At 32.6% G+C, this 25,589-nt stretch overlaps 3 protein-coding genes across 3 annotated transcripts; 2 read left to right on the top strand and 1 right to left on the bottom strand.

Annotated features, from left to right (window-relative positions):
* The first annotated feature begins 119 nt into the window (after positions 1-119).
* LOC126780753 (uncharacterized) lies at positions 120-19,633 on the top strand. The gene is made up of 6 exons (XM_050505429.1): positions 120-363; positions 14,998-15,152; positions 16,074-16,299; positions 17,118-17,382; positions 18,067-18,263; positions 18,592-19,633. The coding sequence occupies exons 1-6, from the start codon at positions 276-278 to the stop codon at positions 18,861-18,863; spliced, it is 1,203 nt and encodes a 400-aa protein (XP_050361386.1). The 5' UTR covers positions 120-275; the 3' UTR covers positions 18,864-19,633.
* Position 19,634: 1 nt separating this feature from the next.
* LOC126780617 (transport and Golgi organization protein 6) lies at positions 19,635-24,051 on the bottom strand. The gene is made up of 5 exons (XM_050505236.1): positions 23,902-24,051; positions 21,556-23,576; positions 20,731-20,953; positions 20,411-20,562; positions 19,635-19,967 (listed from the first exon to the last, which is right to left on the bottom strand). Exons 1-5 carry the CDS (start codon positions 23,951-23,953, stop codon positions 19,650-19,652), a joined length of 2,766 nt encoding a protein of 921 aa, XP_050361193.1. The 5' UTR covers positions 23,954-24,051; the 3' UTR covers positions 19,635-19,649.
* Positions 24,052-24,408: 357 nt separating this feature from the next.
* Positions 24,409-25,221, top strand: LOC126780872 (NEDD8). Its single transcript, XM_050505537.1, has 3 exons — positions 24,409-24,602; positions 24,674-24,804; positions 25,044-25,221. Exons 1-3 carry the CDS (start codon positions 24,585-24,587, stop codon positions 25,126-25,128), a joined length of 234 nt encoding a protein of 77 aa, XP_050361494.1. The 5' UTR covers positions 24,409-24,584; the 3' UTR covers positions 25,129-25,221.
* Positions 25,222-25,589: the final 368 nt, after the last annotated feature.

Below are 25,589 nucleotides of genomic sequence, written 5' to 3'. Positions count from 1 at the left end.
TTGCGTCGCCGCTGCTTTGGAGCCTGTTAGTACATAGATAGAGGGCAAAGCCATGTTCCGTATGTTAGGCCTTTCAGTATTTTATCGTTTTGTTAGTCGTTCAGAAGGCACATAGCTGCGTTGGCGCACGCTTGCTCGCGGATAGACATCGGTTATCGCTCTATTAGGAATTGACGATATTTTTAATATTAATCATAAAGTGATATACGTTTAATCAATTGATGTAAAAAAAAGTAATTAATAAAAATAAGCTTATCATCAATTAATTAGACATAATGGTGTCTTCCGTGAATTTATTCGTAGTCGGTATTATATTGCAAATTACGTTTGTGTCCCCGATTGCTGAAATTGAGGCGGATGATGGTGAGGTCAATCATTAATCATTAATTTAAAAGTATTTAAAAAAAACGTATTTTTTTTAAAAATATTTATTAAAAAATCTTCGCATGTTTTGTAATTAAATTTTAAGTCATTAAAGTTTTCATCGAAAACGGAATTTTTTTATACGCTTGCACAAAAAGTCTAAAATACTTTTGGGGTGTTCAAGTTACACTTTTGATCTATAACTTGCAGTTCAGTTACCATAGCGCAATTATTCTATAAATTTGTAAAGACAGATTGACAGTTCTCATAAAGAGATCGTTTTGTCCACTCCATTGAACAGGTTTTTAAACCGTTTACATAGGTAGTAAGGTCCATCAACCTATCTACAGAAAAGAGATCACTAATTTAATTATTACAAAATTGCCAAAACTTTATTTAACGTAAACTTTATTTTTAAATTTTTTAATGAAATAAATTACTAAGATACAAAATTGTATGTTATATATCTATAGCCTGAGAATAAAGTAATTTTAATGATTAAGTTTTTTTTATTATTATGCGATATTTTTATTCCAAAATATTCAGTGTAAATATAATATAAGTATACATTTTGAATTTTTAGACTGGCGACAAGTTTTGACCAGACAGTTGTTATGTTTGCCCTCAAGTTAAATCAGGTCGCAATATTGTCACGTTTTATCACTGAAATATCAGAAGCAAAAATTTAGTTGTGTTTTTAAAATATTACTTGAAAGACTTTATAAATATTTTTTGACCGCAGATAGAATGAAAAAAATTAAAAAATGAGTAAAAAATGGAGACCTACCATTTTGTTTTAAATTGAGTTTCTTTCAGGCAGATCAACTAGGAACCAAACTTAGGAATCGTTAGTCGGTCGTTGTACCGTTGAGATGTTGCATGTAGATTTACCTAGCTAATTTAACAAATTTAAATTTATGTATTTAAAAGTAAAATTATATTCAGAAATTCTTAAATACAAATGTAAATGTTGATGGTGTTAGATGTCGGTATGTTTCATCTCATTAAAAGGATAAGCAATATATATATATATTAAAATTATCTTAAATTTAATTTATATTGATTATTTCATTTATAGGATAAAGTATATTTACATTTTTTTTAACTTTACATTCAAGATTTAGCAATATTATGGTAACAGGTACCGCGATCTACCTACTTAGTTTCAGTGTGATGCAGCTCTTGTTACTTTCTAGATGTGATCAGATGCATAGATTTTAACGGAACTTATAATTAGTTATCCCACGATAATCATTACATAATCGTCCAGGAACAATAGTCGTTTACTGCAAATTAGAGATTCACACTTTTCTCACATTGAACTTGCTAACGGTTTACCTTCCCATGTAATCTTCAGTAACATATCACCCCTCTCGTTCCGGTTTTTATCCACAACAATTATATCATACTTATGGGATACAATTTTCCATAGCGTAACGATAATAACTGTTATTATAGGTTTCAAACGTCAAGGATACGTTAATCTTATGTTATCTATGCCTTTGATTATTGCATTAGGACAGCCTTACTGTGGTACTTCTGCCTAGTGCTACTGTAGTAAGAAACTCGAAACTTGAAGTAAATTGCGATTGTGAAATCTCCGTGTATTATATGCAATATCGGTCACAATAATGTCTCCTTTAAACATTACTTAAAGGAGACATGACTCAAAATTGTGCTCTAACGAAAGTCATTATTGAACATTTAAAGATCGGCTCGAGCATCAAGGGTCAATTTTTTTAATGATAACCTAAGTAGAGTCTAACCAGTAAAGTATCTATGCTTTGACCGAATTAACCGTTATTTTTGAAACAAGCAGAATTATTTTGAATTGTTCACTTCATACGTATCGCTTCATCTCTAGGCTATTGTTTGTTTGACATGGTCTGAATAGTCACAACGAATTAAGCCCAGTGGTAATCACGATTGATGTTTTATCAACGAGTACTTATTGATTTCAATTGAAATTTTGGACAGCAGAAAATAGAGCTATATCTCCCTTATAATTGAAATACATAGATACTCTCAGTCTGTCTGACACTAAAATCGAATAATCAATTTTCAAGTTAAGCTTATATTCTGTGTCGTTATTGTAATCCTCTAGTCTCGATTGTGTTTTAAGGTAAACTAAAAACCGATAACGGATTTTTTAAGTATTTTAATTTATTAATTGGGTAAATTATTTAAACACACACAACATTAACTCTTTAATTTTAAATGTATTATATAATAACTCAGCACAGAACTATAACATAAACTTTATCTCTGAATGTACGAAACAGAGAAATGCGTTTAGAATATTATCAACGATCGAAAACTGCATGGTCGCTGACCCTCCATCAAGTTATCAAATACAGTTCCCCAGGTCGTTCTTGATGGATCACCCGTGAACATGTCTCCGCAAAAACTGGTTCGTCGTTTGAATAAGATTAACCTACAATAGGTCAACGCTAAGATGATTGATAACGTCTTTTTACTATATACAAGCTTACGGGACAGTTTCTATTTATTTACATAATATTAAAGCTGGTATAGTTGATATTGTTATATTAAAATTTAAAGTTTATTATAATAATAGTATTGGGACACCTTTGTTTAATCTATTAGCAAGAGGGTGAAACCGTTCTGATTATATTACAAAATTTATTTATGTATATACATTAGAGATATAATTTTTTATTATAAATTCCTAATATCTTAAAAAGAATACAATGCAAAGAATCGGAAAATACAATGTAGTAAAAAAAAACAACAAACTTAGCTTGAAGCGAAGATTTTATTATCTATCGACTGTTATTTTTTTCAAAATATGTCAAATTATTTTCGTTATCTTAAAGATGTCCACGATCTCGTCTATGATTGAACAAACAATTATCAAGTGCCACAACAAGCACTTGAATATAATAACGTTTCACTTTACTGGTCTTAAAGTGTATTTGACCTGTTTTTTTATTCAATGTTTATAAGGTTATATATAACTGGTCATAGTGTACATGTCATTACGTCAGTGGAGCAATTCGCGGTTGGCATTATGCATGCGCTAACGGTCATACGACGAGGTTCAATACAAAACTTGCTTTTGCTGCTATTATTATATTTTGCGTCTCCACCGCAACATAACGCACCACAGTCACGGTTCATTAAGTAGCCAAATATTCAGAATTTTGATTACAATGCTGAGAACAATTTACTTAATGCGAGAAATACAGTTATGAAGGTGGCCTACTTAGTTTTCAGTTGACCTGTTCTATTGGTCGGCGAGGGTTATCCCGTCATACGATCTTATTATAAGTTGCAACATTCTACTTCTTCATAAATATAGCATAGAGCATCTTAAAACACATATGCGATCTTATCAAATACTTTAAGGTAATCTGATAGACATTACTCTTAATAACTAATTGGGCATATTCCTTACAAGTCCTAATTTTCGTAGAGTACTATTCAAATCAATATTATTATTATTTTATTATAATAAGAAGACGATACGCGTTGGTAACTGGCCGGCTGACAAATAAAATATCAGTAAACTAAGAATGTCCTTACTATAACACAAATTTCGTGCCAAATATTTAACTTACACTCTTAATTCGAAGAAATGGATCATTTGTGAAACTTTGCTTTCACTAAACGCGTTAGACTAGTTATTTTAATTTGTTGATAATTATATTGGGCGTGGCCTAGGACAACATTTTAGATGTTTGATCGCCTGCCTCAAGCTAGCGATCCACGGTCATATTATGGTGCGTCATAAAGAGCGATCAAACTGGATATGTTTTTGTTACTTAGAAAGTCAAAGTATTTTTTGTGTATTTACTGGCATTTTATACGTATCATTAAGAAATGAAATAAAATTATATGGGACTACAAATAATAAATTAATAATATAAATCATTTAATTTAAATGCGATGTTTTGCAGTGCCTTCAATTTAAGTTTTTATAATATAAATTATTTAACAAAGGTATGGAAAACTGCATCCTTACTATATTAAGCATATAAGACGACTTTAATTTCAAATTTCATCAAAACAAAATAAATCAAAATATTTTTTATTCAAGTAGGTTTTACAAGCAATTATAAATCGTTGTTTTAAATGTAAGAAGAACCGGCAAGAAACGTATCTAACCCACTCTTTTCCAACGTTTCATTATTATCACAAATACTTTTATGTTTTTTATGTTTTAGGACTGCCTCGTTGGTCGAGTAAGGCCGCAGACTCGGAGGTCCTGGGTTCAATTCCCAGGTCGGGCCAATAAAAAGTTATTGGGTTTTTCTATCAGAATATTCTCAGTAGCAGGCCGGAGTAAGGAAGTTGGAAGTGTGTACACTCCCATGCCTCGGAAAGCACGTAAAGCCGTTAGTCCTGTGCCGGAACTCTTTCCGGTCGTGTCGTTGTCTTCCCATCGGATTATGAGAGTTAGGGAATAGAGAGTGCAGCTGTATTTGCGCACACACTTATACACTATAATATCTCCTGCGCAACTGGCTAATCTCTCCTGAGATTGGCCGTCGTGGCTGAAATCGGTCTGAAGGACATTATTATTATTGTTATGTTTCTTAAAACTATATATATATAAAAACTATAATATGGAATTATAATTGGGTATTCCGTACAGGGTCTGTGCGTACTTATACATAGCCTTCTTAATAATAAAGATACTAGCAATTTAATCAAAGTCATAAAGATGATACCTAACACGTAGAAATACTGTTAAGTATATATTGAGTATATCATACGTGTACAAGTGTAAAATGTGAATAATGCTAGTAAAGTTAATGTAAGCTGTACTTAACGCGTTCATACAATGTTTTTGTTGTTTATGTAAATAGTGTTTTACCTTAAATGGATAAGTATGCAGCATGTGTAACGTAATGTGGTATGCGGTGGATGTGGGTCGGCGGGTGGGACTCGGGTCCTGATCATCTGCAGGTCGCTGACCGGACCTCCTTAACTGCAACCATTTAGGTCAGACTTGCTTATAAACATTGTTTATCTATTGTCTTTTCTTAGCAATACCTACTAATAAAAGCGTCTACTGGCATATCGATACACGATTTGTAACGGCTCTTTAACCTTATTTGAATTTGTACATTTTCTATTATAGTTTCAACCCACGCTAAATTACGTTTAAAAGTTGTAGATTTTAATCATTTTGCTGGTTCTAGTCAAGCCAAGTATTTTGCCAAAGTTAAGAAACTATAAAAGGATACTTTTATGCATTTAAATTCTAAAAGTAGAGTTTTATAATAGGATTTAACATTCAACGTGGGTTACAGACTAACGGAGCTTTAAATATTGAAATGGTTTTAATTTTTTTAATATTTAAAAATGCTTTAAGAATTTTGTCAACTGACAGCTGTCTGAATTAATACTTTCCTGTTTCTGTCGTGTCATAAAATGTTTAATAATTTTAATGTGTTAATTTAAATAATATGCAAAACTAAAAATGACTGATCGGCAAAATCATACTATTTAATTTAGAATTCTAAAAAACACTTCAGATTAGATTTTACTTATTACTTTTGTATAATTATCTGTAAGCTTCGGATTTTACTCGTGAAAACCAACTTACTTTGATACCCACGCTATTTTGATGCGTGGACCTATCCTTTAAATATTATAATAACGACGTAAAATTAAAGAATAGCGTTGCAAATAATCATTTGTTTGTCGTCGTACTTTTTGTTTTAAAGATTTTGTTGTCACACTATTAGGACAAGGCACGATGGAGTATGCAAGTATTACACCAGTTAACCCGACAATTAGTTGTCATTTTTAATAAAACTATCGTAACGTATTCAAGATCATACGCTGTATCTTCAATAAATGAAGATTGGACTGTGAAAGCCTCACAGTCCAATCTTTTCTAAAAATGACCATCTCCTTTGATATCGCACAAAATGCTATAAAGCAGGACGCGTAAGGTTTTAGCAGCATCTAGCAGAAAACAGATTTAAGTACAACTATCAATGCTTTAAATGCTCGCTATCTTATTTAAGTTCGACGAAAACTTTTATTATTACAACGATACCACCAATTTTTTCCGCAATCTTATGACACGCCGAAGGCAAAACAGAGTCGTTTTCTGGAACTGTGGCCGGAACTAAAGCCACGATGCTCTTCTTGAATAAGAAGGAATTTCTTATCGAGTAACATGAAACAGTAAATGCTACGATAAATAAACCCGTTGTCATTACTTCCTTGTATAAACGTGAATTGACGGAAAACATTAAGCTTGTAAATGAAAAAAAAAAATGGTTATTAAATAAAAATTAAAACACTTATATCAAATAGTATACTTAATGTCACTGTCTTAAGTATAATAATAATAAACAATACTAATAAAAGAGGCCAATGATCTTAAAAATAGAGCCATAATATCGTGAATGACCATTCGAACCAATGAGTTACGCAACATTGAACTTTTATTGATTTTCATAAGCAACTAGTGGTTCGCCGCTACTCCGGCCGCGTCAAGAGTAAATCCCACATGAACCATATTTTTTAAATCTGTGTGTTATTTACGTTCCATACTCCCTTAACATCAAATTTTATAACGTTCGGTACAGTGGTTCAGTCGTGATGAGGTAACAGACAGCCAGAGTTACTTTCGCGTTTATAATGATAGAACATAGAATCATAGATTAACAGACATTAGAAATGTTTCGTGATCTCTTCTCGATCATTATGATATCGCTTTTTGTAATCACAAATTAATAAATCGCTTAATAACATTTTAGAATAGTATACCTAAATATCGAAAATAGGTTTCGAGCTTAAGGCGTTAAGTTATGTGTTAATTGGTGCTACTGTGTATAAACTTTTGATACGATACTTCTACAAAATAATTGCTATCCTACTAGTTTAAAAAAAACAATGTAATAAAATAATTACCGTAAGTAGACTAAGATACAAGTTGAAAATGGTTTGTTCTTCATTATCGAAGTAAACTAATTGTAAGTATAGCAAAGATACTCCCAATTGAGCCATTTAATCGAATAACACTAAGTAATTGCTCTATAAAAATTAATCTACCCAACCGTGATTCCATTTAAAGCGTTACAAATTTCTTTAAGTACTTGTAAGTAAAATGCCGCCACAGAATCTTTCGTGTTTGTCATGTTGTGGCCGAGACGTACAGATAACAGATGACAATAAGTCTGTTTTGTTCTGCCTAGCGCCGACAGTGGGTCAATTTTAATTGAATGCAGCAAAAACGGTGATTATACACGCACGGCCAATTTAACAATGAGATTTGGATTTACATCGCGTCTCCACCTTTTTTAACTGTTTAAATTGAAATAAAGATTCACATATCGAGGTAAATTTTATGCACTACTTTAGTTTCTCGACAATTTGCGTGTGATATGTGAGACGGTCGTTACTTCAAGTTTTTGTGTTAGGTCATTTTAAAAATAACGTTTTAAGTAATATCACGCGATTGAAGAACAAAAAATGCATACATAGGTATATAAATGTTCAATTTACACATTTATAATTTTTATAACAAATTGAACGTTTGAGTTAGAAATATTAAAAGAAAATATTATTTATGAAGTATATTTCGGTACTAGTTCGAATATGTTTTAGGTGTCTAAGAACCTATGTTAATAAAAATTTTGATTACTTGCTAATATGATTAGGTAGGAATTATGATTTTATAATCTATCGACTAAAAAATCATCTGATACTACTCTAATGACTGTAAATTGTATAGATTAATATTGCTCGTGTATATTTTTTTATTAGCCTTTTGCCGTCCACTGCTGGACAAAAGCCTCCCCCATAGAACGCCAACCATCCCGATCTTGGGCAGTCCGCATCCATCCCGAACCTGCCACCTTTTTTAAATCATCGGCCCATCTTGTCACAGGGCGTTCTACACTACGTTTGCCTAACGTGGTTTCCACTCTAACACGTGTCGGCTCCATCGGCCATCAATGCGCCTGGAGACATGACCAGCCCACTTCCACTTCAGCGAGCTAATTCTACGCGCGATGTCGGTGACTTTAGTTCTCTGGCGAATGTCCTCATTTCGGATTCTATCAGCCAGAGAAACACCTAGCATCGCGCGTTCCATTGCTCGCTGAGCGACCCTAAATTTGTGGACCAGTCCTACGGTAAGTGTCCACGTTTCGGCACCGTAAGTCATTACAGGTAGGACGCACTGATTGAAGACCCTGGTTTTAAGCGACTGTGGGATCAACGATTCAAAAATATGACATAATCTCCCGAATGCCGCCCAGCCCAAACGTATTCTTCTTTTAGCCTCCTTCTCAAAGTTGTGCCGGCCAAGTTGTATAGTTTGGCCCAGGTAGATATATTCCTGGACAACTTCAAGTGGAGAGCCATTTACGACCACTGGTCTCGGGGATACATGTCGGTTTGCCATAATTTTGGTCTTTTCTATGTTCATCCCGAGACCTACTTGTCTTGAAGAATCGCTCAGGCTGTTTAGCATCTCTTCCAAATCCTGCAGAGTCTCCGCCATGATGACAATGTCATCGGCAAATCGCAGATGTGTAATGTGTTGGCCATTTATATTAATGCCGCGTCCGTTCCAATCGAGCGTCTTGAAGACGTCCTCCAATGCATTGGTAAAGAGTTTCGGTGAGATTACATCTCCCTGTTTTACCCCGCGATGCAATTGGATTGACCGAAATCGTGGCGGTATAACCACACAAATGCTGGAATCCGAAAATGCAAATCCTGATAGCGGGCAGCAGCGCTATTAGTGAAAGATTTCCAGCCACTGCGCCTGCCAAGCGTGGTGACTAAGGCAAATACCCCCCTATGAGCGACGACAAAAATTCACGACCCCCAATTCCCGGTAATCGCACTATTCCTGGCCACGGTACCGGCCATGGTAACGGTGCGATAAGGGGTGCTAAGAATCGCCGGGCTACGGCAGGGTACCACAAACGGCGACTGTTTCTGGCCACATATAATGGACGCTCTTTGCGGCTGGACGAACATCTGACAGAATTGGAAGTAGAGTTAAGTCGTATTAACTGGGATATAGTAGGTCGATGACACTAGATGCCGGTCACTTACTCTACTTCCGAGAAGGACACCAACCATCCCAAGGTGGCGTCGGATTTTTGATCCACAAGTCACTCAGAAGCAATGTCGTGGAGGTTGGCAGTGTGTCGGCGAGGGTGGCATACCTTGTCTTAAAGATAACCGAGAGGTATGCCTTGAAGGTTATACAAGTGTATGCCCCAACGTCTACATACACTGACAAAGAGGTCGAAGCCATGTACGAAGACATAGTGAAAGCTATGTCTCGTACCAATACCTTCTACACAATTGTTTGGGTGACTTCAATGCCAAAGTGGGAGTACAAGGTGAATCGAGGGTAGGAAAATTCGGCTATAGGCGCAGAAATCATCGGGGGCAAATGCTGATAAACTTTCTCGAGGCTCAGGGATTATTTCTGATGAATTCATTTTTCCAGAAAAAGCCCCAAAGGAAGTGGACCTGGCGAAGCCCCGATAACATAGCGATGAATGAGATCGACTTCATTTTATCCAAAGGTTCTTGCAAAGTCACATACCTCCTGTTGTCACCTAACAAAACTCAGAACCATACAAGGCTCAACCGTCACCTCAAAACCAGAGATTCTAGCTGAAGTCGAAAAGCACTATGGTGATTTATACTCATCACGATTACCTCCACCTGAATCCCAGAGTGCGGATGACCCACGAGCCAAACTAACACGCCACCTATCAGACGATCTTCCTGACATCGATTTGGGCGAGATTAGGATTGCTCTCGGGCTACTTGGAAACAACAAGGCCCCAGGAGATGACGGAATTACCTCCGAGCTTCTCAAAGCAGGAGGCACACCAGTTCTGAGAGAGCTGGCTAACATCTTTAATTCCGTCCTCCACAATGGTATAACACCAAAGACATGGAGCAGAAGTGTGGTGGTGCTGTTTTTCAAGAGGGGCGATAAAGCTCTTCTGAAAAACTACCGCCCCATTTCACTTTTAAGTCATGTTTACAAATTGTTTTCGAGGGTAATCACGAATCGTCTTGCCCGAAAATTCGATGACTTCCAACCCGTGGAACAGGCTGGGTTTCGAAAAGGCTTCAGTACCGTAGACCACATATACACACTAAGGCAAATAATACAGAAGACCGAGGAATATAATCAGCCTCTATGCCTAGAGTTTGTGGACTACGAAAAAGCCTTCGATACCATCGAGACCTGGGCTGTTCTGGAATCTATGCAGAGATGCCTAATTGACTGTCGGTATGTCCAGGTGGTGAAGTGTTTGTACGAAGCCGCAACCATGACCGTCCAAGTACAAGATCAGAGCACAAGACGTGTATTTGCACTCATATAATTCCGAGAAAACCTGAAAACAAATGCAGATCATATGTTTTATCTGCCCTGAGCTTTTAAGATAGGTACTTTACAAGTCGGGTAGGGGTTTTATTTAATCTTCAAAAGAAATTAAATTGATTGTATAAAATTGATGATTTCAAATGTAGATAAAATGGGAATACTTCGCATTTCCGCCCAACATTCATCGGCCCCTTTTTTATCAGCCAAACTATAGCAGATATTTGGGAAATTATTGTATAAAATATTATCTGTGAATACATGTCTGAATAATTTAATTTATTTTTTGTTGCAATTCACATTTTTATGACGACCCCATTAGAACCCCCCTTCCTTTCAATTCAGTATAGTTTACACGACTTTGTACCCGTAAAAAAACCGATGGCCGTGGGTTCAAGCCCGGGCAAGCACCACCGAATTTTCATGTGCTTAATTTGTGATTATAATTCATCTCGAGCTTGACGGTGAAGAAAAACATAGTGAGGAAACCTGCATGTGTCTAATATCTCTGAAATTCTGCAATAGGTGTATTTCACCAACCCGCATTGGAGCAGCGTGGTGTAATAAACTCCAAAACCTTGTCCTCAAAAAGGGAGAGGAGGCCTTAGCCCAGCAGTGGGACATTCACCATTCAGTTAATTTCGCATTTATAATATTATTCAGAAAAAATATTTATTATTATTTTTCAAAAATAACACGAATAAAAACATATACCAAAAATAAATATATTTGCAACTGTATAAAAAAATAAAATAAAACATGTCGGTAATAGCTACGTATAATAATGATGAGTCAACAGGAAGTCACTACGCATGAAGCTTTCATTGTTTGAATATAACCGTTTCGCGCCACTCGCTCTGCACAATTGAAACCGCGCATTCAACACAAATTATTTATTAATTGAACAAACATGTGCCCTTATATTCACACATACATGATGAAAGGATTTTTTTCAACATGACCGAAAAACAAATGATTAAACGAAAACTTTAAAAAATTCTGATCTGCACAAGGTGCATATTCAAAATGCACTTACTTATTTTAATAAACTCCATACCTTTAAAAGTAAATTTTGGTTATATCTTAATAAAATTAGTATTTAAACTCGATAAACTTATTCTCGTAGTTTGATTGAAATAAACTACTTAGAAATAAAGTTTTGAAATTATCAAAAAAAAAAAAAATATTAAAACATAATATACTCACTAAACTTAAGTAGGGACCTAACAGTGGCAGTCATAGGTAAACATATAAAACTACTGTTACAACTTCTGTCAGGCCTAAATACTTAACTGAATATTGTCTCTAAAAGTAATTTGTATGTGAATAATGTGTACCTTCAAAGGAGAGCGAAGGTCGGTTACACGCTCTAGTCTAGGTACTGTTATAATGTACCCAAAATATCCGCACATTACTCTACTTATTTGAATGTTAACAACTAATTCTACTTTCAGGTTAATACTGTCATAAAAAACTATAATTTAATTCATAATTTTTTTTGTTGTTATTTAAAAAAAATATAACAAAAAGTGGATAATCCACATTCTGGCCTATATTTTACGCTAATTTTTAAACTGTGAACTCTAAAGCTTAAAAAAAATAAAAATATAGCTACCTACTTCTATTATTATCTTCAAACACTAGCTTAAACTTTTGAAATTCCAATGTTCGAGTAATTACAAAAACAATCTAACGCATACGTAAATATGTTTTTATTATAAGAGCGTTTTAACCTTTAAACTTTATAATATATATAAAAAAATATTCAGAAAGTTAGTGTAAAAATAGTACGCAATAATTCATTTGAAATTTCATTCTGATTCACATTTTCACACATTTCAGATTAATGGATACACGTATGGCAGAGTTTTGTTCGATACATCTCACGATAGTTTCTTTCATCGCTGAACACAAGATAAGTTACAAGCCCAATAAGTACATAAAAATTTTAAATTTTGGGTTTTAATCTGTGGTTAAGAACCACATGTTCTAAGCACTCGACCACCTCGGCTCTGGTTATATCGATAATGTAAAATTGCAAGCTATGTAAACTAATAGAGCGGCTTAACATAATAATAATAAGCCTGCTATTTTAGGTTATCGATGAGTACTAGTAATTATCGGTAGTAATAAACAAAAAGTACTTTTTTGATTTATTATATTCTCTTCATCATTACTGCTACAATCCTTGAATTTCCATAATAAATGGCACAAGATGCGCGTCACTGGATCTATAAATTATGCTATTTTATGCATTTTTACGCAATTACTCGAGCTTAACTATCTTTTTCATGTGCTTAATTTAAGTTAATTTTTTAAATTTGTATCTTGCTCGGCGATTAAGAAAAACATCTTGAGATATGCTTGTGTCGGAACTCGGTATATTCTATTACATGGTATCCAGTATACATTAAAGTTAATTTAAGTGAACAACTCGTTAATGTCTCACTTCTATGTAAAAACCTCCATTCCTATTGAAGCACAGGCTCAGAGTTTAGATATTCTATCATGTTGCTCCAATGCGGATTTTCGGTAAAGAACAAGCCATTTAAAATTAATAAATAAATAACCATTAATAAAGTAAGTTTTGCCTATTTTGTTTTATAGTAAATTAATGTTTTGTAGTTCTATGATTGATATAAAAATAAACATTGGTGTATTTGCATTTACGAACTAATAATATACATAATTTAATACGGAACATTATGAATAATACATTAATATACCATATCAATTTTTATTGTTTTCGGTCACTTCCTCTCATGCGAGGCCGCATCCGGTTTAGAACAAAACTATAAACTACCTTTTGTAGTCAAATGTTAATGAGATCACAAATTCATTTTGAAGCTGCTGGACATTATTACGTAATTACACATATTATAGGTATATATATAATTTTTCAATACAACGCCAATACATAGTATAATTTAAATCTATTTATAAGAATTTATATAAATTTCAAAGAAAGTCATTAAATGTCCAACGATGTTTAATTGGCGTGATATGTGATGACTAAGGTTCGAGAAAGCATCAAATTTAAAATGTATGAATGATAAATAATAGTAATGTATCAATTTTTATTGTTAATGCACGTATAAAATACTTTATTTAAGTATTTTATACCCGTGATTTTCCTTAAATATCGAAGACACCTTGATTTAAAATAAAAAAATAAGTAAGCCACGCTCTGTATCGTTCTACATAGATAAATTTCTCATTACAGCCATTGCTTTTATTATGTATCTAACGATCTAGTATAGATCGCAATCCGCACAGAGGGCTTCTATTGCGAAGACGCCCCGGGCATAGTATGGTACGCAGTGCTCTCATTATCTTTTACTTAAATATTTCAATGAATAATAAATTCAAGTAGCTTATTTATAGTAGGAATTCAGTTCACAGTATTCGCCATTTATTTATTTATACTAATAAATAAGTGGACTTTTTTGTGTTGCGTGATTGAAAAAACTACGCAACCAATATACATAAATTTTATATGAGGAGATGCAGCGCGTTTCGCAGATACACATGTTCTATTGTTGATGTATACAGCGGCCGTATCGGCGCTTAGTCCTCTGTTTTTGATATTCTGTACTTCTGTAGTTCTTCTTATGTGTTTTTGACTGACATCAAATGTAAACATAATACTATTTTAGGTTTTAACGTATAATTTAAAGACACAAATATTGTTTCTATGAATCGTATTAATAAAATTTAATATATTCAAGTAATAATTAAAAAAAAAAATTAAAACACCTACACGATACTTACTTTCGCTTTTAATATATACTTAGCTATGTATATATTAGTGTGTGGGCATTTCTTTCTCTGAGCTAATTATATCTGTTTCTAGTTTATAATAAACGAGACCGAGGTATCTCGTTACATTGGTCATATTACCTGGTTATTGAGGAATAGCAGAGCGATCAAGTCATTGGGTTAATGGTACACGCGGATTGTTGCATCGAAGCATCCAACCGCGTCCGTTGGGGGCTCAGGAAACCAATTACAGAAATTGACTTAGATTATAAGCACTAACAGCATAACGGCGTTAACAGATGACAAGAAATTTTACTTAGGGAAAAACGGTAGATGCCTTTATTTTAGTAAGAAACTCACGTTAAAAGGTAGTGATGTTTCACTACCTTTTAACGTGAGTTTCTTTAAGTGCTAAAGCGAATTTTCCCACAGGAGGTATAAGGTTCTAATAACTGTGTGTGCTCTAATATAACTAAAAACAAAATAACACTAAATGTTGTAAAATTATATTTCATTTACAGAAGTGCTGCACTTGATAGGCGAGCCAGATTTCCGTGATGTGCGACTACGATGGGAGTACGGAAAGAGTGATGAGGAGGATCCGAAGAAGGTTTTGGCATTCCAAATACATTACTGCGAATTGCAAGCCTGGGGACAATATAGATGTAGAACCAAGGTAAGTTTTTTAAAACGTAACCACGTTTTAATTTAATTATATACTATATGATTGATTTAATTATATATATGATTAATGAATAAAACATAGGTATATATATAGGTGCTAAAATATAGTTAGATGATAATAGCTATTGCATATTTATATTGTCGTATTTATAAACGTTTGAATTATAATCCCTGGCTTGCTCTGGTAACTGCTGGCACCACTGCCACCGAACGGAGGATAATGGCTTGACGTGCGCGCCACAGCGTGACCGTGACGTGCGACCTACCATTTCATCAAAGCCTATGCCATTTAAATAAATAAAAAATCATAATATACTTTTTTTATTCAGTGATTGATAATACAATAACATTATGATAGTAAATGAAAAAGTGCAGGCAAAGTAGTGCAGTCAATTTGGCCAAAAGCGGATCACAGTATTTTTATATGACTGTATTTATATACTGTCACAATGTCATAACAGTAACAGTAACAGCCTGTTAATGTCCCACTGCTGGGCTAAGGCCTCCTCTCCCTTTTTGGGGAGAAGGTTTAGAGCTTATTCCACCACGCTGCTCCAATGCGGGTTGAATGTCATATGTGGACATAATTACAGTTTAAAAGAATAAAATATAATATGAATTATAGTTATATAACGGTGAAGTTCAAGAAATAAAATAGAAAACATCATCATATTAATTCTAGTATCCATTTACATACGGCTTACAAAAATCTTGCTGTTTTTAAAATTGAGCAGTGAAAATAGAGACACGTCCATCGGTAAACTAACCTCAAGATGTTCTAATTTGATAAATGTATAAGTATAGAAGTGAAGCAGGGTAGCCTACATCAAATCTATTAGCGTTACTAGTTAACCAATTCGTTCTATGTAAATTTATCATAATAATAATAATAAAATAATTTCTGAATAACCAGGTTGTAGACAATTTCGAAGACGAAAGATCTGCAAGGATGATGTTAGAAACAACAACAAGTAAGGTACCCGTCGGAAAGCGTGGTCGGACATACACGACATATATTACAGGATTACGAATGGCTACCACGTATTCGTTCGAGGTTCGACCGGTTAGAAGAGATGCTAGAGATCTCGCTGATCCACACTCTATTGGATCGAAGATTATAATTGTACCCACTAAAGGATGTAAGTGATATTTACTCATCTATTATAATTTGTATAAATATAAACGACGATAGCATTTATCATTTGTATAAAACAGCACCCTCTAATCACAATAATCGGAATCCCATACAAATCGCAGTTAACGTCTACGCTATTCAAAAAGTTAAAAAAACTCGCACTAGGCACTCTGATACGAGATGGTTACAATAGTGAAATAGTTGAATGAGATAATAGTTTATTCTTATTTAATTGCTTTAATTTCTCTTACGATGATAATGCCTCTAAAATAGGATTATTATCACATTGTCGATACCTTTTAAAAACTTAAATTGGCAACAGTTATGAGTAATGAGAGTAGAGAAACGAAATTTCTATATACACATAGATAGTAATATATTAGAAAAAAAAGTTATGTGAATTAAAATGATTGCGGTATTGGATTAAAAAGTGGGGCAGTGTAGTTTCTCTTCGATAATCTTTAGGCAGTACGGACAGTAGGCAAGGTAAATTCAATTTATGATCAGAATATAAATGCAATTTCTAAGTAAAGGAAACTTATTTATTTTGATTGCAAATTCTTGGATGGATTCTATGGTGCTAGTGGCTATTAAACTTCTAAAATTGGCTTATATATAGTTGAAACTTATTTACAAGTACTACGCTATTTGAAAACTGAGTGCATAGAAATGTTTTTATTATTTAATGACATCAAAAAGTCATAAAATAATAAAGATTGATGATTATTGGTATTCGTCAAATCATATAATTATATCATGTAAAACAGGGAATCAGTTGATATATTATGCACTATTCGTTTTAAATATATGATATTATTTTAGTCTCAGCACGCGCTACACAATGCCTGCCCCACGCGAGTGAAGTTGAAGTATCAACAGGTCCATACTTCGGTGGCCGCATTGCCGTGGAAGCGGCAGATGGGGGCCCAGAACGATGTTCTATTCAAGGAAACCCCAATAGTGCCCAAGACGCCTATACACTGCGGATTCATCATGAAGAATGCGGTTCCGAGGTCAATGATACTACGGTCGCCACTTACGTTATCGTTCAAGAAAACCTGCCAATACTCACCCACAGTACCCGTCGGTAAGTGAAATGATTGAAGCAAAAAGCGCGCAAAACTTTTCACTTTCAACAATAGATGATTGATGATTATTGGTCAAGGCCTTATGGTCTTAAAGACATACGAATTCTTAAATGAATTTAGTATTGTTAATACATTATGGGGATAACAAAGAAATACTTTTTATCAATAGTTAGAGAAAGTTTTAATGAAAGTAATACCACGAAATTAAGCGAAAGAAAAACAAAAATAGTGGGGGTTAAGTATTAAACACTAAACATTAAAATAACATTTAATATTAAAATTAAACATAATTAACCTAAAATAAGTAAATTTAAACATAAGTAGGGAAAGTTTGGTACAGTATAGAGCACTAGGAATCAGAGCGGAGCTAAGTCTGAAAAAATTAAAAATGATGTGTATAGTTAAATCTAATAGTATGAAAATAATATTGTATATATAAAATTCATGATAAAAATTGTTGAAAAACTGCCACTTTGTTGGTTCGCTTAAACGGCTGCATATCCGGAGCTCAATTACGAAAAAAATTGGTTTAATATAACATAAGGTGAGAACTATGTAGCGACTTTTGTTTTAATTTAATTTCCCAAAAATGTTAAAATTCATTAGGATACGATTCGTTCTACCTTTAATACCACCTTTTAATTATTTTATTTAATATACATTATGGGTAATATGGTTTTCAGGTTTTTAGTTCTATGTACTTATAAACCGGAGACGTTAACGGTGCGAGCTGGTATTAATTTACCAAAGGCAAATCCTGGAGATGTTCTGGTGGAAACAAAACCTCACGGGGTTGTGGAGCCATATGATGAGCAGGAATTAAATGATAATAGTTTACAACCGGCCCGGCTTGAAGCTTCAAAGGAGGAATCGCAACAAAGTTAGTTATATTCAATATTACATTAATTTATCCATTTTGTAATAAAATATAGTATTATTATTAAAAAACCAATAGCATAAAAAGAAAATTTGAAATATATATTTGTTTTGTGAATGATTTAGCTTTTTTAGTTTTACACAATATAACGCAACTTTTTGTAATTTTTCTTATAGAAAGAAAATATTTAAAGATGGATAATTACTGAATAGACAACAATTTGTGTTATAAAATCCCACAAATTCAGTATTAAAATATTTTTTGAGATACTATTATATAATAATTAAATATAAAAGAAATATACAAAGTTGTATGTTGGTAATTGTTTTAGGTGTGTTTGGAGAGATCACTTTAGTAATGTTCCTGGTGGTAGCAGCGTTCGGCGGTGTTGCTTTCTTAGTCTGGAAGATGGTGCCTCGAGCTGATAAAGTGAACAGCGATAATATGTCTGTATCAACTGTGTCTTCTCTTTCTCGTACAGGAATTTTCAGTAGGGGCAATATAGATAGATTTAATAGAAGTTCTATTTACTCAATAACATTATCAGAAAAGGATGAAACTGTTAAAAAACCTAGTGACGGTGATGACACTTCAGAGGCATAATCTTTAAAAATTCGTTACGAGTGCTATTTGGGCTGTTTTACTATAGACGTTAGCCTGTTTTAATCCGGAGCTGAAACAAACAACATTGTGACATATTGTGGTGTGCTTTGTCTTGTGTTAAAAATGCAAACATTTTCGTTCTCTCTCTGCTTGAAATTACTGATCATGTAACTTTAGCAGCAACTTATTTAGTAATGTTTCTTCCGGCTAAACTATGGAAGAGTAATAGTTGATGGTAAAGAAAATCATTGTGTTGCCATGTCGCATAATTCATGCTACGATGGCTTCTGCCACATTTCTGCTTGTTGTTGCACCGGTGTAAACTTGCAGGCTATAGATGCAACTCTACATTATACCAATTATTCACTACGCGATCGACTTTAGAAATTTATAATTGTGAAGTGAACTAAAAAAACACGAGGATATTTTACAGCAATAAAATAGTAAATCGGGAGACATAATATCATCGGCTTTGGTAAATGATGCGTATAAGTTAATTTACTTAAGTTAGCATTTTAAGTAAAAATAGACTGTATTATTTAAGTTGCACATGTGATTATTAAGTTAGATATATACTGCTTAGATCTGTTCTAAGACGATCTTGTAAATAATTTAAATACAGAATCACTATATCACATTAGCGGATGTTATACATCTGGCCAGTATTAAGACAATCACTTAAACACTATGATTGCCATAAGATAGAACACAAACTAATGTAATAATGCGATTAAATGTAAGACACGAAGTGAGTATTAATAAAAGACATAATAACATTTTTGATTTTTATTTAAAAAATACATCATCATTTTTGTCCAACATTAAAAACTCTTTTTGTAACGGCAGGTCTGGAAGGAGGTATTGTGTGACAATATCATTCAGTTCCTCGAGAGCTATTTGTGCATGGAGTCTGACAACTGCATCTTCGTTTGCGTCTTTATATAATTTGTTTAATATCCTGTATATGGGTAGCAAGTTTTCTTTCAACTCGATTAAGGTTTCTTTGCCTAAGCCCTTTAGTAAACTCGATACAACCATTACACCGGCTCTTCGACATTCTATTGCCTTATCGGTTTCTATTATACTCCAGATACAGAGCAAAACCTGTTAAATATAATTAATTACAAATAGGTTATTTTACAATTTTAAATTGTACAAAATATTGAGTTCGACGAAAATAAGATTATTTTTATTTATTTTTTCTATTTATTCTGCAAACTTCATTAGTGCCCTGAAGCATAGAAGACACAGACGTTGTACTTCTAAGTTCAATTAAAAATTGCGTTTAAATACATAAGTAAATAAAATGGCGCCTTTTAAAACTATTACAATATATTAAACTATTGTTAATATGTTTTTTTCATTTTCGCAGTAATAGAATTACGAAAAACTATTCATGATGACTTTATTTAAAAAGTTTGTTATCGTTTTACATTGACCAAAGGGCACTAGATGTTAATTGTCTATGGTAATATTTTTGGTCACTTAATTTTAGAGAAAATATATATAGGAAAAGACCTCAGCTTATTTAGATTTATGAAATTTACCTCATAAATAATGGTCCCCATCTTATAGTTTAATACCAATGCAATCTCTGCCAAGTTGGACAACGCTGACGCTCTTATCATAGGATCATCATCCCGACAAGCACAGAGCATTGTATTTAACAGTACAGCCTTGTGGACTACAGCCATTTCGCCTAAAAATTAATATTTTAAATAATTCGAGAATTAATATCGATTGAGTTTAGAAATATTTCTATTGTAATTCATTAAGATTTGTGATTGTATGGAGGTTGGATATAAAAAGTATTTTTTTATTTGGATTAGGTATTTTAAACCTTTTTAATTGTTGTTCAAATACATACCTAATTTTTTAGTTACTTTGACTAATATATCTCCAATTTTCATTCTAAATTCGGCTATATGATTTTGTCTTTCCACAGTCACAATATTATTTTGTTCATCTGAAATTTCTAGAAACTCTTTGCATAAAACAGTTAAAGCTTCGCTCGTACAATGCATAGCCAGCGATGCAATGCCATTAACAGCTGACAAGTACACATACGAATCTGTATCCTTGAGTTGTTCCTATAACAAAAATACCAGTGATTATGTTTTTCAAATCAAAATAAAATCTAACAGAGCATTTTTTTATTTTTATAAGGATTACTAGAATGGCCTAATTTAAGTTTATGTAGGGTTAACCCAACGATAAAAAAAAGGAAAAAATACCAATGTAAACATAAGTTTTAAGTGCCGAGATGGCCCAGTGGTAAGAACGCGTGAATCTTACCCGTGGGTTCAAACCCGGGCAAGCACCACTGAATTTTCATGTGCTTTATTTGTGATTATAATTCATCTCGTGCTTTACGGTGAAGGAAAACATCGTGAGGAAACCTGCATGTGTCTAATTTCACTGAATTTCTGCTACATGTGTATTCCACCAAACCGCATTGGAGCAGCGTGGTGGAATAAGCTCCAAACCTTCTCCTCAAAAAGAGGAGAATAGGCCTTTAGCCCAGCAGTGGGACATTCACAGGCTGTTACGGTCAAACTTAAATTTTATATTTGATAACTTTGCACTTCTTTATGTACATAAAGACCTGATACATCTTTTAGTTATATAATAAAATATTGTGGTATTTAAAATGCTATTTTTATTCATTATATTAATGGTATAGATTACTTACCTGGAACAGACAAAACAAATAATGCCTTTTAGATATAGTTTCTGGATCAGCCTTGTCTATTAGTTTTGTCATCTCAATTATGCCATGGGCTCTCACTGGAAGGAGATTATCATATATGTTTGAAAGGGCCTTTTCATATTCACTTCCTTTAGACTTTGGACACTCAGCTAGTATTAGTGATATTGATTCATTACAAAGAATACTTATATATTCTGAGTCATCTTTGGATAACTTTTTTAACATGGGAAGCAATTTATGTAACCTTTCCTTCAACTCCTTGGTTTTAATGTCATTGATATTAGACAAAACCATATTTAGTAATACTAACGCAATAGTATTACATTCATCATTTGATGTTGTTATATTTTTCAAGAATAGAGTTTCTACAAAATTAATAACTACACAAGGATTGTCTTTTAAAGCTGCCATAATCTTTTCAGATGCTGATATTTCAGCTAAGATGTGTAACATTTCGGCATAATTTTCATCTGCATTCAATATTTGAGGCTCATCATGAGCATTAACAAAATTTCCATTTATAGCTTTGACTTGTCTTTCAATATTAAAATTGATAAATATATTTAAACATGATTCAAATAACTTATTTACCAATGTATTGTTGGTTGTTGCATAAAAAATATCTATAAAGTGCAATAGTGCTTCATTCTTCGGGTGGTCTACAGACATGGCAGAACATTTCACAGCCAAACCTGCTTCATATTCTTCAATTACTATATTAGAAGGTTTATTCTTTTTAGGACCAAATAAAATTTTTTCGATAGTGTTTTGAATTTCAAGCATATTCAATAATTCTAAACATTTCAAAATAATGTTAGTTATCTTCATTTTTGTTTCATCTTTTGTACATTTGATTCTTAGAAGAAATAGCATATATAGATTATGTTTAAGTAGAGCAGATGGAATATCAACTTTTATCATACTTGTACAAGCTTGTAAAAATTGTAAGCTGTGTTCTACTTCTTGAGGTGTTAGAATAATAGTACCAGGCAAGTTTGATTTTGATATAAGATCATCATAATTTAATGTGTTAAACACTTCATTAACCAAATTAAGGATTAGTTCACAGTTATTGTATTTCTTGTATAAAGTCAACAGACAGGACATTGCAGTAGCTAAATAGTGTATATTGTTTAATGATAGTGTTTGCTTCAATTGGGACACAATATTCTTCAGGTATTCATTCTCGCTCATAATACCATGTTTGGTTGCAACTATTTTACAAATCATATCAATCTTCTTCCACTCAATTCCTGTGTCCATGTCATGACTTTCTATAAAACATCTTATTAAACTAATTAATCCTCCCGGAACAGTAAGGCGTCGGCTCATTTCTTTGGCAATTACTTTTTTGACAAACAATGGTGGTGCAGGGTCTGCTACACTTTGCAGAACCAATAACTCTTTCATCAGCATTGGTTGGAAGCAATTACTGACCAAATAGTCATATAATTGAATATATTTTTGACGGTCAGAGTTTAATTTGTCATACATTTCTTGTGTCATAATAAATTGAGGGTAAACTCCAGGTTTTTTTAAAGGAGCAAATGCTAATTGAATTAATGCTGCCAAGTAGTCAGATAAGTGAAATGTAATAATAATATTTTTAAGAACAGGCACATTGTAACTTCTTTCTAGAAAATCTGTGCAAATTACTAAAATATCATATTTTTGTTCATCAGATAATTTTATATGTGGTATTGAATGAGCAGATATACATCGCTTGTCTAAACTTATTCCTAATCCAGGGATCAAACATGTTGAAATACCAAATGAGATAAGTATATGAAAACAAGTCCTTAGCAATTTTTGATTCTTTACGCTAATAAGAACTTCTTCATTTGTACTTATTTCTAAAGCAAGTAAATCAATTTCCTGAATAATATTTTGAATAAATGATTTTAGGACTTTGTATTTTTGTAAAATTTCTTGTTCATTACATTCCTTTCCAATAGAATTTATACTTCCTTTGAAAATAGCTAATATTAAGTCATTTTCATTTTCTGAAAATAATTAAAGATTTTTAATTGTTTTGTTAACTAATATAACAAGTTATGTCTATATAGAAATATTATTGTCGGAATTAAACATAGTTAAAAATTACAGAAAAAACATTGATTATTGTTAAAAAAACATTTTTTTAATTTATTGGTGATCATTTTCATGGTATTATTTTAACGACAGGATTTAAATTGTTTGAATATGTATGTAATAAAACTGAATAGTAACAAATAATTTTCATTTAATTGGAAAACTGAGTTCATATTACAACATTGATATGGAATAATACAGATAAATCGTAATAATAAATTTAAAAATAATTCTCACCTGCTTTAATCATTTTGCTTATTCGTTCAAAGATAAGTGTCATATTAGACATTTCAAAATATATATTAAAATTATGTTTAATAGAAATTTTTAGCTTCAAAACAACAATTTACAATATTATTGTTTTTGACAGCTATGATCTATATACCTACTACCTAATAGTTTCTCTGTCTACGCTGAACGCTCTACCCTAGTAATGCTTCTCAATGGGTATGGTATATTATGGTATACTTTGCGTCAAATTACACAATTTTTCTGAACATGTCAAAAGCATTGCATTATAATCTAAAGAATAGATTTATTTTTAAAGATATTTTTCCATTTTGCGATTAATATTGTTTCAATATTATTTCTTTAGGCTTAACCTAAATTATAATAAATTATATAATATTATTATTTTATATGAATCAATACAATAAAAACGTGCCTTTTATATAAAAAAACATATGAACGTATGAACGCATCACTTACTGAGTGACAGTATATCAAACAATTTTATCACATTCTTGCAAACATCAATGTCAAGTTCGGCAAATGTACGAATGTCTAATTGTGTTGCAGTTTAACTGAAATACAAAAGAATCAAACTGAGTTACAGTTAATATATATAATTATCTACAACAATATCGATAAGAAGTATTATTGATTGATAGTTAGAACAGTTTTATTCCGAAACTTTAAAAATGTTGATCAAAGTTAAGGTAAACTGAAAACGAAAAGCGTACTTTTGCTAAAATTAAAAGTCACTTTCTCATAACCTATATTTTTCCAGACTTTAACAGGGAAAGAAATAGAGATAGACATAGAGCCCACCGACAAAGTGGAACGTATCAAAGAAAGAGTCGAAGAAAAAGAAGGCATTCCACCTCAACAGCAGAGACTTATTTTTTCAGGAAAACAAATGTAAGTAACTAAAGTTTTTGATATATGTTTTAAATATTTACATGTTTAATCAATTAATTTAACATGAACTCTTAGTATTAAGTTTTACGTAAACACCCAAATAATTAACTCAGGGGTGGAATAAAAACAAACAAATTACTTGGTAATAAATGTTGATAGATTCTTACTTAATGTAGAAAAACAAGGAAAAGATCTTACTTAATTAGTGATTAAATAACTCTCTCTGAAATATGTTTCAGGAATGATGAAAAAACAGCTCAGGATTATAAAGTACAAGGAGGATCTGTGCTTCATTTGGTTTTGGCATTAAGAGGGGGTAAATGATCTCTTGTGATTAACTTCTCAATTTTATATTACTTATTATTTAATTATTCATTTCCTGTATAAAGTAAAACTGATTAAAATAATATAAAACAATTATTTTTATTACAACCCAGACTAATCTATGTTCATCTGTAGCTTCAGTAAAGGAATCTTTATAAATATATTTTTTTTTGTATGTATTGGTTAAAGAAATTCAAAAGTTATAACAACCTTATTACTTTAATAGAATGAGAAAATTTCTGTGTTCTCATGTATGATACTAAATTATTATTAAATGCATACATTTATGTACACATTCATATTGTTTTTGAGTAGGTCAAAGGGTCTATGCCTAGCACAGGCTGTGAGAAAGCTGTATATCTCAAAGTAGATATATTTATTCAATCTATAAGCTATTTTATATTATCTGTATGAATGTTTTGCATATTGCCAATGAAAACTCCTAATAAATCCATTTTACT

Source organism: Nymphalis io, chromosome 3 (genome assembly GCF_905147045.1).
Source record: "Nymphalis io chromosome 3, ilAglIoxx1.1, whole genome shotgun sequence".
Taxonomy (NCBI): domain Eukaryota; kingdom Metazoa; phylum Arthropoda; class Insecta; order Lepidoptera; family Nymphalidae; genus Nymphalis; species Nymphalis io.
This window is presented reverse-complemented; position numbering and strand designations above follow the sequence as displayed.

Bases quoted from the DNA above. Each gene is read 5' to 3' on its own strand.
- LOC126780753 (XM_050505429.1), top strand. From the start codon at position 276: ATGGTGTCTTCCGTGAATTTATTCGTAGTCGGTATTATATTGCAAATT. The intron at 15,153-16,073 runs GTAAGTTTTTTA...CTGAATAACCAG, and splicing joins AATATAGATGTAGAACCAAG to GTTGTAGACAATTTCGAAGA. The intron at 18,264-18,591 runs GTTAGTTATATT...TAATTGTTTTAG, and splicing joins AAAGGAGGAATCGCAACAAA to GTGTGTTTGGAGAGATCACT.
- LOC126780617 (XM_050505236.1), bottom strand. From the start codon at position 23,953: ATGTCTAATATGACACTTATCTTTGAACGAATAAGCAAAATGATTAAA. The intron at 20,954-21,555 runs GTAAGTAATCTA...TTTTTGTTATAG, and splicing joins ATTTGTTTTGTCTGTTCCAG to GAACAACTCAAGGATACAGA. The intron at 19,968-20,410 runs GTAAATTTCATA...TATATTTAACAG, and splicing joins TGGGGACCATTATTTATGAG to GTTTTGCTCTGTATCTGGAG.
- LOC126780872 (XM_050505537.1), top strand. The intron at 24,805-25,043 runs GTAAGTAACTAA...AATATGTTTCAG, and splicing joins ATTTTTTCAGGAAAACAAAT to GAATGATGAAAAAACAGCTC.